The sequence below is a fragment of the Chondrus crispus genome, genomic scaffold (genome assembly GCF_000350225.1).
Source record: "Chondrus crispus Stackhouse genomic scaffold, scaffold_9, whole genome shotgun sequence".
In the NCBI taxonomy this organism is placed as follows: Eukaryota; Rhodophyta; class Florideophyceae; order Gigartinales; family Gigartinaceae; genus Chondrus; species Chondrus crispus.
Window position 1 is genome coordinate 47,861 of NW_005178873.1, and position 12,319 is coordinate 60,179.

The 12,319-nt window shown below is 59.5% G+C and overlaps 1 protein-coding gene across 1 annotated transcript; it reads right to left on the bottom strand.

The window, feature by feature from the left end:
* Positions 1-294: 294 nt before the first annotated feature.
* CHC_T00007894001 (hypothetical protein) lies at positions 295-3,270 on the bottom strand. The gene is made up of 4 exons (XM_005712196.1): positions 2,940-3,270; positions 2,283-2,897; positions 1,596-2,216; positions 295-1,529 (listed from the first exon to the last, which is right to left on the bottom strand). Exons 1-4 carry the CDS (start codon positions 3,268-3,270, stop codon positions 295-297), a joined length of 2,802 nt encoding a protein of 933 aa, XP_005712253.1.
* Positions 3,271-12,319: the final 9,049 nt, after the last annotated feature.

A 12,319-nucleotide genomic window follows, 5' to 3' on the forward strand; every position in this document is an offset into this window, starting at 1 on the left:
GTCTCAAAGGTTGATGTCAAGCTGTTGATGCTGTCAACAGCTTGTCTTCCAAAAGTTCGAATGTACAGTATGTACTGTACCGAAGGGTACCTAATGTATAGTATGTACTGTACTGAAGGGTACCCAATGTACAGTATGTACAAGTGGGCTCCGTGCGCGCTTCGCGCGCCGAGCCAAGAAAGCGTGGAGGAACACTCTTTGGGAAGGGTGGCAATGAAAAGATGTAAAGACAATGGCGTTTACTTTTTTTGGTAACTACTGAAGGACCTCGGGATACACTATGTTTCGCGTTGTTTAATTGGACTCTCGAGTGAGGAGAGTGACGTTTCCTGGGTGAGTAGTCCTTGATAGTGCGACGTAGAGTTGACCGTGCGAGAAGCAGTGATCTCGTAAGTCGAGACCAATGCGGCCACCGAAGGATTGGCCTTGCACTTTGTTCGTTGTAAGGGCGAAGCACGTGCGAATGGGGAACTGCGTTCGGGTGAAGCCAGGGATGGGAAAGTTGTCGTCTCCTGGTCCGCAGGGCATTCGAGGAAGACACAGTCTGTTGCCTTGGTGTGACCCAGTGGTAACGCGTAGAAAGAGCAGGTTGTTGGTCATGTTCTCGATGACATATCGCGCGCCGTTGACGTGACCGGTAGCGGGATCGAGATTGCGCAGAAGCATGACGATGAAGCCTTTCTTGAGCTTGAGCTTGTGGTCTGGTAGAGCAGATCCGGCGGTCAAGGTGTTGAGCATTTCTGTGGGGTAGATTAGCGCGTTGGTGTCTTCGTTCTCGACCTCGTCTGCGCTCAAATACGTTCGACACGGTCCCGGAATCATGTTGCCGATGACCTCTTTGACTTCCTCGAGCGGCCTGTTCTTTGTGGTGAGTATATCGCGCTTGGTGAGGCAGGCAGGGTGGGCGTGATTGTCTCGAATCCCTTGGAAGACCTTGAGGCATAAATTGCGGATGGTATGCTCGAACGCAACGGACTGTGGTAGTGAGATCCATTCCGGGCGCTGTTCGCCGTTAAGTCTGCCTTCCCCGACGCTGAGGAGGAACTCTGGAAAGTTGAGAGCCTCCACATCTGCTGCAGGGTCCGCTCGGAGAGCAGCAAGGCGCATGTTCTCGGTAAGGCGCAGGAATCGGCATTCTCGATACAGCAGGGAAGCCTTAACGCACGCGCTCACGATTTGACCTCGGGACCCGCCCGGAACGACAGGAAGGATTTGTCTAAAGTCTCCAGCGAGCACGAGGAACTTTCCTCCGAAGGACCGGTCGGTTTGCATCAAGTCGCGAAGGGAGCGATCGACAGTCTCAATGCAATGTCGATGGCACATGACGATCTCGTCCCATATGATGAGATCGACTTGTTGCAGTGTACGGCCAGTGTCGGAGTTTGCGGAGAAGCTGCACGTGCTTTCGGCAGATACAGGAATGGGAACCTTGAACACGGAATGAGCAGTGCGTCCACCGTCGAGCAACACAACAGCAACAGCAGACGTAGCGACAGCGATGACTTGCTTACGGCGCGTACGAAGGAAGTCTTGAATGGCGCTGAGCACGAATGTTTTGCCTGTTCCGCCGGGATCATCGAGGAAGAAGAGACGACCACTTCGTGTCGGCATAGAAGGTCCCGCCACGCCGCTTGAGGATCCTTGAAGCAATGCAGAGACGGATACGCCTGGAAGCATGGAGCCCACTATTTCGTCAAAGGCATGGCGTTGATTTGTGTTCAACAGCGGCAGGGCCGTCTGCAGTCGCTCTTCCCACTGCTGCGCTCTTGCTTCGGGGGTCTCGATCTCGTTTTGCTGTTCCAAAGCGGGAAGGCTGTCATCGGGCGGTGGGAGTCCGAAGTTTGCGAGCGTCCAGTCGGAACGCACGGTCTGCAGGGCCTCCTGTACCTCTCGAAGCACGTAAGATTTGGCGCGGTGATCATCGCGAAGCTGCTGTCTTCGAATGGGTTGTCCGCGTGCACGATTGCGAATATCGGTGAGAAACATGTCCAGGTGGTCGTTCCACAGCGAGAGAGGGTCCGAAGCCTGGCAGTGTGCCAGAATCGTAGCAAACAGATGAGAAAGAGGAACGAAGCTTGACCGGAATGAATCTCGGATTGCGTGCTTCCACTCGGCATCATCGGCCAGCAAACCGAGTCGTAAGCAAGCTTGTCGGAAGCTGGTGCACTGCTCGCCGTCGATATTTCGCAAGGTCTCGAAGGATGTTGCACCTGGCACTTGTGTGAGGAGGAGGCGAAGAAATTAGCGCTCACCCTCCCTCAGACTGACAGTGTAGATTCGACCGACTACGTTGACACCTGTACCACTGAAATCGTAGGCTTCCTCTTCGCTGCTGGCGTTCCGTCTTCGCAGGGTTGCTCTTGGACTCCATGACTTGGTGTGTGTCTTCCACGTAAAGTACCTTGGAAACTTGTGGTACCGAATATGCCGCGCGCTTGGGTACTTCTCGTTGGCTTTAAACCACTCGGTCAGCTTCGTGCCTGTTGCTGGTCGAAGCGCCGCCTCCTGCTCTCGCCCTTCCTCAAAGTACACCGTGTGGTGGTTGGGCAGATGCACTGCAAGCCTGACTACTGGAGGATTGCGGTCTACAATGTCAAAGGAGAATAACCTCCATGCGGCCTCCGATGCCGAAACGTATCTGGCATCTTGGAAGTTGGAGATCTCGTCGTAGCGCTCGTTCTCGGCAGTGATTTCCATGGTCACTCGGTCTTGTCCCTTGCACAAATACTTGAAGAGGTACTTGACTCCGCCAACGCGTGACACGCAGAGTTCAACATTCAAATGGCAAGCGAATGAACGTAGAAGCACAGGACTGTGGGGAACGACCCAGGAGTTGTCTACCACGACGGGTTGCTGTCGTCGGCCAATACGGGAGGGTCGCTCGATAGAGACGCCACCTGCAGAGGGTGCCCTTCTTCGGTACGTGATGTAGTACTCACTGTCGGACTGGCTGGTTTCGTGTTTGAACGATTTTGGAAACCCTTTCCTGCAGTGCCGCTCCCCCATGCACACAGCTGTTGGATTGTGTTCTCCACATGGAGTGTGAATCATATGCTTGAGCACGACCTCTTGGAGTTCTGGATCTTGGGCAGACGGGATCTCGGCAGAGATAATGCGGTAGACGTTTTCGGGAGTACGCAGATCATTCTTAGAGACTTCATCTAGGAAAAATACAACCTGAGCGTGGGGAAGACCGCGTTTCTGAAACTCGATGACTCGTACATGGGCAACAACGGTTCCGAATACTTCTTCGTTGATGACCAAGGACATGAGATCTTACATTTTCAGACGAAACACACGTGCGCACAGATTCGGTCTGTCCTGAAGCGTTTAGTTCGGCAGTAGGGCTCTTTTGACCTCCGGCCAGCTTGGATTGCATGTCATGGTGAGGAAGATGTCCGGGTGGCCAATTTGGTTCGATATAGCAATGATGTCGTGCATCTGCTGCCTCATATAGCGGTCACCTCCAATGTACGTGGAAGGGAGAATGAACAGTCGTCCCGCACGCACGGCATCGGCTTCATCTTCAGCAAGACCGGAGTCTCCTAGGCTGTCGCGCAGTGAGGTGTAGTCGGCGGCTCGAAGTTGTGTCTGGTTGTGGCTGTAGCATAAACACCCCCAGCGGAGAGGGGTGTATGCACAGCTCGACGTAGACCCCGTCCGATCGGGAAGACGGGGGTGAAGCAGGACACCAGCTAACGGCACTGGGCAGCGGGCCCGGGTAGCGTGGTAGAGCGGGAACGGGGAGGACGCCGGTACGCGCGAGCGGTTCGACGCCTCGACGCCCCGGCGCGGTACTGGGTAACGATCCAGTACCGACGGGCGGAGGCGGAGCCGGCTCGTGGGCGTACCGCGCGCGTCTTCAACCCGCGCTCGGTGCCGCTCTAAGGTAGTTAGCGAGCGCTACCTTAGAATAAGCGGGAAGTCGGACCTTGACGGTCGTTGGGTGACAAGTCCGTGCTTGTCCTCCTCCACCGCCGCCGGTCCACTCCATATTTAATGTACATAATAACCTATCATAATAGTACAGTACCGATGTACTGTAGCGGTCGGTCGACGCTGTAATACTGTCAGCCATCGGGGCTGACAGTACACGTGTGTGCGCGCTCTTCGGTCCCGCGCGTACACGTGTACACGTGCGCCCCCTGTACTCGGGGGTACACGTGGTGGTACTGTAGAGCATCGAGCCCTACAGTAACCGATCCGATTCTGAGTTGATCTAATCTAAAATAAAGCCCCCAGGGGGGGGTTATACCACACGGCCCCCCCCTTAAGGGTGACCGTCCGCGGTCGCGTGTCGTGGTAGCTTTCGTTGCAGCAATCCCCCTTGGCGAGGGGTGTCGCGTGCTGTCTCCCCGATAATCCCTCCTTTCCACTTCGTGACTACTCTGCTTCCACTCGCGCACGCCCGCTTGCTCGTCACGCGCGCCGGCGGCTCCTCGCGTTATGACACCCCCGCTCCCCGCCTCGTTGGGGGACGCTACCGGTCCGTCCACCGCGGCGGCCGATGCCGCGGGTGTCTCTACTCCCCCCTCCGTGGGTCCCGTGGCTCCTACGAGAGCGCCTGTCATCGCGTTCCAGAAGTCGCGGCGCGCTCGTACGGCCTTGGTGTTCGCGCCGGCAAGAGCCGAGCCGTTGCCAGCGTCGGAGGCCAACGAGCCGCGTCGGCCAGAGTCGGACCCCGGCGTCGCGGCGCCGGTCACTCCCCCCGCTGGCCTCTCCGAGGCCCTCCGTCCCCGCAGTGCGGGTCCTTTATCGCAGGGACCCGGCATCTTGTTCCCGGAATCCCCGGGTTCGCGCGTCGCACCCGTTGGCGACCGCGGCTCCGGTACGGTCGGCGAGGCGGCCCTCGTGTCGTCAATCACCAGATGGTTCGGCTCACCTCTAGAGCGCTCTGCTCCTCTCCCTCTCGAGCAGCTACAGTACGGCTGGCTTCGTCACAGCCGTACCGGTATCACCCTTGGCGAATTACTCACACGCCCTCAGCTTCGCCCTGATTTGCGGCGTATCCGGCAGATACACGACGTAGGCCTTTCGGAGGCGGCCTCCGCCGCCCTTGGGCGGTTGGTGTCGGGCGGTAACGGCATTGTCTATCAGATCCCCGAGGAGATCCCCGGGGATCGCACATTCGCCGACAGTGTTGACGAGGTGCTCTACATCGACAAGATGGCGTTTTTCCTGTATAGTCGGAGCGCAGTCGACGCTCATCGTTTCCTCCTTCCCGAGGTCCCCGGTCTGTACGTGACTCCGCGCCCCTACGGCTACACGAAGCCTCGGGTCGCGCTGCAAAAATCAGCCTGCTCATTAATGCGCTTGTATGCCATCGGGATCGCGCAGTACGACTGGTCCGTCTACCGTCACTCCGCCGAGGAGGACGGGCGCGTCTACTCCTCGGCGGCTTTCGAACGCGGCTTATCCATCGAGGATTTCCCCGCGTTGCCCTTCTCGGTCCGGGCGTCTTTTCCGTCGCTAGGGGTCCATCCCCTCCTCCCGCCGGCCCTCAAGCACTTTGGTTTTGCGGGTCTCGACCCGCAGCACCCTTCCCACTCCCGGTTGGTCTATAATTTCGAGAGGGAGTGGGCCTTGTCTCTGTGCAGTGCCTTTATGGCCGAGGTTGGTGCGCACGGACGCGTGTTTCTACAGTCGCCCGACACGATCGCGTTTCTTGAGCGAGTGACGCCGGGCCTTCCGGACGCTCCTACACACCCTCTCGAGCGCGTGTCCGTTCACGTACGTTGGTCATTTCGCGCCGTGGTCGTCCTCATGACGAGAGCAGCGGAGGTGAGCGAGCGCAACCACCGGTACTGGACGGACTACACGACCGGAGGCCAGAGCGCATATCTCTCTTACGACTTGACATCCGACTCCTTCGTTGCGCGCCCGACGGCCGGCTCGACTTCGGTCGAGCTGCCGGGCAAGCGCGGCGGAGTGGGGTCTGAATCGCGGCGAACTCGACGCAAGCGATACCGCGATTTGGACGCTGTAGCTGCAGCTCCGGTCCTCTCAAGTCTTCAACCTCCTTGCTTCTCGCCTTCCGTTCCTCTTGGCACTCGTGCCGGGTCGCAAGTCGCGACGGGGACCCAAACGACGGCTCCGATGCCGCCCCTTCCTCCTCCGGGGGTTCCCGGTTCCCTGGGGGTGGCGGTTCGAGACCTCGGCCTCTCGAGGAGGGACATCGAGGGTATCCCCGCGCTCGCCGGGGTTCTGAGTGCGTCTGGCGAGCGGTCGTGGACCGTGGGGGCTCTTCTCTCCACACTGGTGGAGTGGTTCCTTGCCCGGAGCGCGGAGACGCGTCGTATCACTGGGGAACGTGACGCGCTCTCTTTGGCGTGGCAGCAGTCACAGCGCGAGGTCCACTCCTTGCGGGAGGAGGCCCGGGTACAGGCCAGCGCCTACGAGCGCGCGGCGGCCGATCGCGATCGGTACCGCCAAGAGCGCGACCAGCTGCGAGGTGCGCCTCCGGCGGGGGTGCGCGGGACCAACGCGAGCACGCCGGTTCTGCGCGACCGTTATGCTCCCTCGGGGGGTATCATTCGCGACCCATACGGCTCAGACGGCGCCGGGGCCAACCCGACTGCCGCTGGTGTGCCGTCCGGGGCAGCCATGCCGACTTTGGCAGACCTTGATACCGCCATTCGTCGATACCCTGGTTACTGTCCGCTGCGGTCAATGGCTCCCGCCTCAGCGAGGCATGACCGGGAGGACGTTTCCTAACCGCCTTGAGCAGCGTCTAGCGCCGCCCCTTCGCTCCTGTGTCGTAAAAGCTTTCTTCGCCCCCCCTCGTTTTCTAGTGTACATGCGGTCGGTGTTTGCTCCTCTGGCCCTTCCCCTTCCTCGGAGGGTTGGCGACCCGCGGCGAAGTCCTGTCTTCGGTCGTTCCGGGCGAGCGGGCGCATTGGAGGCGGGAAGCCCCGGTGGCGGTTCGCCGAGTGTCGTATTCGTACAACAAGGGGACGTGAACTCCTCGTCCCCTCCTTCCGTTTCGACGGTGCAGCTCGATGTGCTCTGATCCGTGAGGGCCTGTGCTGCCACGCCCAGAGGAGTGGCACGGCCTCGCACGAACCCGCCCCGCCGTCCCGTGTTGCGGCGTTCCCCACGGCCGCCGCTGCGTTTTTCCTCCCGTCGCCTCCCTCTGCCGGCGATCTTCTCGTCTGGTCCAAGGTGGACGGCGCCTCTGGGGGAGGAACGCGGTGAGGGGTTAACGCGCGAGCTCGGACGGGATGGTTGTCCGGTTCGACCGGAATTCGACGAGCTCCGATTGGCCAAATGGTCCTTACGGGGCTGAGGAGTACGCACGGGCAATTTCCGGCATACCCGAATTAACGAGCTCCCATTGGCCAGAAGGCCCCCCGACTCTCTTCCCCGGGTTGAGGAGCCTGTGGAGCGGCTTCTCTCGCTCGTCGGTCCCTTACGGGCGCGCGACTAGCGACGGGTTTACGTCCGCGGCGGGCGTCGTTCTCGTCTTCCCTCCCCCGTCCGGCGTCTTGCTTCTTTCCTCGTCGTGCGCCCTGTCCCCCTCCACATCCATCTGCTTGTCGCCGCCTCCCTTCACGCGCTCGGCGGGCTTCTTGTCCCTGCCGCACCCGAGGCAGACCTCTCGCACTTTGCCTCCTTCCAGGCTGTCGCCGCCGTTCTCTTCGGCGGACTCCCCCTTGCATGTCCAGTGCGCCGCGGCGTCGTACTCTGCCAAGTAGTGTACCTTCTCTCTGCGGGGCTGAATCTCAAGCGAAGTTGAGCCCCCCCCCCACTGCAAGAAGACCGTGATGTGAATGCTGAGGTACCCGATGCGCTCGAGCTACACGCGCGGCGCGAGCGCGTCGTAGATCCAGAACACCTCCTTCCCGCTGCGGTGCATTTTGCGGTACACCGAGGTGAGCCCCCTTGACGTGGCCGTTGATCTGGGCGGCGTGCGCGAGTCTGTGCCGTTCCGGCGTCGTGTCCGTTACCGCTCCTTCGCGGTCCTGCTTTGCCATGGGGCTTTCCCTCACCAAGTCTACCATGGGAGGTCGTCGCGACGAACCGACTATGTCACCCCCCTGCTCCGTCTCAGAACTCCGGAATCCCGTCGTCCCCCTTGCGCATACCTTCGGTTTCACACACGCCACCAACTCGGTTTCTGGAAGTACCCCTCATGCGAATGCCGCCGGTCCGCTTCCTAGGCCATCTCGTAAGTGATGATCCGCATCGACCCGCGAAACTCGCCCTCATCCTTTGCAGTCCACTTTTCAGCTCTGCGCATGAACTCGTATTGTTCTATCGTTTCGTACGCCCAGGTCGTCCCGACCATACCGGTCAGATGTTTCAGCAGCCACCGGCATCGATACTGTCAATGTCGTCATGGCGCTGCACGACGAGTAGCTTTCTAAAGCTATATCCTTCCTCGCGTGCCTCTTACAGGGAGGGGGTTCTCGTTCCTCGTCGTGGCGTGTTGTGGTGCTCCTCCTTAGCGTCGTGACGACTGTAGGTCTGGTCGCATTACCGGCACCGTTGGCATTAATGCATATGACCCGCTCCGAGGAGCACGCTGCGCTGTATACGTTGAGCGCTACCGCGGGGGTCGTGCTATGTGATTTCGGACACGGCCAAGCGAGGCGGTCGATTGTCCTTCCAGTTCTAGCCTTGCTGCCCGTCGTGGTACAGTCCGCGCGACCCAACTGTAGGTCCTACCCATCTTTGTCGCGTGCGTCTGGGTTTGGGGTGAATGAGGTCGGGACCGGTCTCGACCCTGGGGATGCAATCACGCGCATGGATTTCTCAGGGGGCTTGGAAGCGAATGCGATCCCCACGCCCGTCGTGGGAAAGGTAGGGGCGGGGTACGTCGTCGGTCCGCCCACCCCTTTCGCGTAAGTCCTCTTTCGCGTTCGAAGCGACCCGACGGATCGGTTCATTATCCATTTCGTAAATTTGTTGTTTCTCCGTCGGGGTGATTGAGAACGAATTGCGCAGCCCAGTTGCGTACAGATCCACGTCCCCGGAAACCATCTCGGCGTTGCTCCGTTATCTACACGTTCCCGCTCCTGCCAGAGAGATGAGAGCATACCCGTCATAATACAGCCGCTCCCTGACCCGAGGCTCTTCCTAATTAGTGGATCAATTCGTTATAAGCATTTGACGCCTACAGAAACGAGTAGAACGCCCGCTCGACCGGGTCCAACTTGCTCGTGGACTTTCAGTTCTGGCTTGTGTACTGCATCTCCGAGCTTGACGTTTTCATTTTCCTACGCGTGGTAGATAGTGAGCGGCGAGTCCAGAAGCACTTTGAGGGTCGCGATCGTCGCACACAGCAGGATGCATACTCCCCCGCCGCCGGCGAATGCGTGAGGATGCCGACGCTCGAAGGAGGGTGATGTTTGACTCTCATACGATTTATGAGCGCGCAGTTTCCTCTTCCTCTGCTTGATCATGCACCTAAGCGCAAAGAAAAGGGCGATAATTCCAAAGGCCAACCGAACCCTACCTACAGCCGTATGCCCGTCGGGGGGGATTCGCGCGCGTCGCGTGGGGTCGCGTCCTCAGGACGCTTGTGTCACAATTCCCCCCTCGCGATGGTTGCCATGTTTCATCCCGCCGTGTCCTATGGGCACTGCAGCAGCGGCGTGCAAGAGCACCGCCAACCTGCTGCCGCTTGCGTGTTGCGCGTGCTGCACCGGCCGGCCCGTGCGCAACGTGCGTTGTTGTGCGGTTTCCCACCCCTCCAAAATTTCGCCCATTTTTTTAAAATGGGAAATCAAGCGTGCTGGGCCATTCCAGCAATGCACATATCCCCGGGTGCACTGTAGCCATCCCTACCCTTTTTTGCCTAAAATTTTCGGAAGGCGGCGGTGGTGACTTGGTGATGGCATGAGCGGCGGGCAGCGGTTCTTATTATGTAAGTACATGCGTGTCGTACAGTACATGGGCTGCATGCGCGCGCACCGTGCAGCTTGGATTGCATGACTGTAGGGCCACCTTTTCTCCTCCATATTTTTTTTGTATTTTTAGAAGGCGACCGTGGCGAACTTTCCGACGGTGGGGCATTGTACTGACCGACGGCGGTCATGCCACCTATTTTAGTGGCAAGGTTTTGCCATTTTCCCAATTTTCGCAGTTTTAGAGTGCGGGGGTTATGAAAGGAGCCCGCCCCGAGGTAACAGTTGCGCATCAGAGTTCGTCCGCCTCGTCCCCACTTGGTCCGTACATTGAGCATGGGTACGCGTTCCTTTGCTTTTCGCGCATTATTTTCTGCGATCCGCGCGTTCGCGTACGCACTGGCCCTGAGCCTTGGTGGCGACCCTCCCTGTATTCTCGAACGCACCACGCTCGCTCGCTTCGACCAAGATCTCCCTACTCTTCTCCTCCGCGCCGCGTTTTGTGCGTGTTCACAGACGGCGGGGCGGTAGGGAGGTGGTGGGAACGACCCCGTCGACCTGGGGATCGGAGGTAGCGTCTTCGCCCGGTGTGCACCATCTCGGCTGCCCGCACGTACGTCTGCTGACCCATTTTTTTGTCCTAGGGCCCCGCGGCGTCGGGGTTTAAAGGATGCCAAATCTTCCGTGTATCCATTACCGAAATGGGGAGATGGCTTCCCCGGCGATCGACTACGTGGTCTCGTCAGGGTCTCTCCTCATCATCCGAGAGGGCTTGTTTTCGTCTTGTTTTCGTAAGACAGTACGTGCTGTCTTCGCTCTCGCGTCTTGTCAGCGACGTCCGAAGCCGTTCGTTGGCTTGACTTGTGGCTGCGTGCTGGCGTCGTCGCGCCCCCTGGCACTGGCTCTGTCCGTCAATACGTCTTGACGTCGGGCGTCGTCCGATCGCGTGACCCTCCGATGAGGGCAGCTGTCCTTTCACGCCTCTCTTTCCGCTCTGCTCGTGCAGCCTGACGTTTTAATGCGCGAAGGAGCGGTTGAGGGCCCCCCCCTCAAGCGTGAACGTCCGCGTTCACGTTTGAGTTGAGGTCCATGCCGGTGCGTCTCCGGAGGCGTTGGGCGTAACGAGACACCAACTCCTCCGGGACGTGAGTCCGCGCCGTCCAGGTGGGCGTGTCGTAATCCGCCCACTTGATGAGGAACTCGATAGTTCCGTCTTGCATATCTCGGTGCTTCAGTAGTCGCTCGACAGCGTACTGTGTTCCCTCTCTGACCTTGTCGGCAAGGTCAGCTGGGGTTGTTGTGCTCCCCCGTGGCGCGTCCGTCGGCGGTGGCGCGTATACGCAGCGGTCTGCGGAGACCCGCTCAGTGACCCCATCACGATCGATCGTGATGGTTCGGCGGTCGTTCGCGAGGACGCGGTAGGGTCCGACCGCGGGGGAGGCGAGCTTGTTCGAAGTCTTCCCCCCGTCGGTGGGGTTGAGGTATACGTACTCTCCCGGACGGAGTCGCGAGTTGATCTGTCGTATGCGCTTATCGAAGTCGCGCTTGTAGCGAGCCTGCGTCCGACGCAGGCTCCCGTAGGCCTTCTGGATTGTCGAATCCAAGGTCTTGAGAAAACTCGGTGCGTTGGTCCCCTCTGTCGGCAGGGGGGGTGTCACCGTCGGGTCGTCGAAGCGAGAACTCCGGCGGTGGTCTGCTGAGTACGAGCTCGAACGGCGTCGTGCCGGTGGTGCGGTGTACGTGGGAGTTATACGCGTACGTAAGCGGCCCCACGTACACGTCCCAGTCGTCTTGATGCTCGCCTACGTAGTTGCGTAGCATCGCAGCGATCGTTCGGTTGTATCGCTCAACTTGCCCGTTCGTCTGGGGATGGTATGCCGATGTGTACATATTTGTTATCCCCAGAACACGGCACGTGCTGTGGAAGAACTTGACGTTGAACTGCGGTCCGTTATCCGACAGCAACGTGCGCGGGACGCCGTATTTAAACACCCAAGATTCGCAGAACGCAACTGCGACGGTGTATGCGGTTATCGTGCGGAGCGCCACGACTTGCGTCAGCTTACTGAAGCGGTCCGTAGTCACGAGCAGGAACCGTTTCCCTGTCTTCGTCTTGGGGAGCGGCCCCAAGATGTCGATCGCGAGGCTCTCGAGGGGCCTCGTAGCTGGAAACAATCTCAATCGGTTGAGATGTTTCCTCAGCTTCACCCGGTTCATCGCGCAGGTTCGACACCCTCGCACCGTGGCCGCGACGTCTGCAGCCAGGTGGGGCCAGTAGTATTCGCGTCGAAGTGCGTAGTACATACGGTTCTGGCCCGGGTGCCCCGCGATGGCCGGGTTGTGGCACAGGCGAAGGAGCCTGGCGCGGAGCGTCCGAGGTACCACCACCTGTACGATATCAGGGTCGAAGGGGTGTCTCCGCTTGAGCACCCCTTGGTGGTCCTCGAAGAACGCGGAGTCCCGGGACTCTG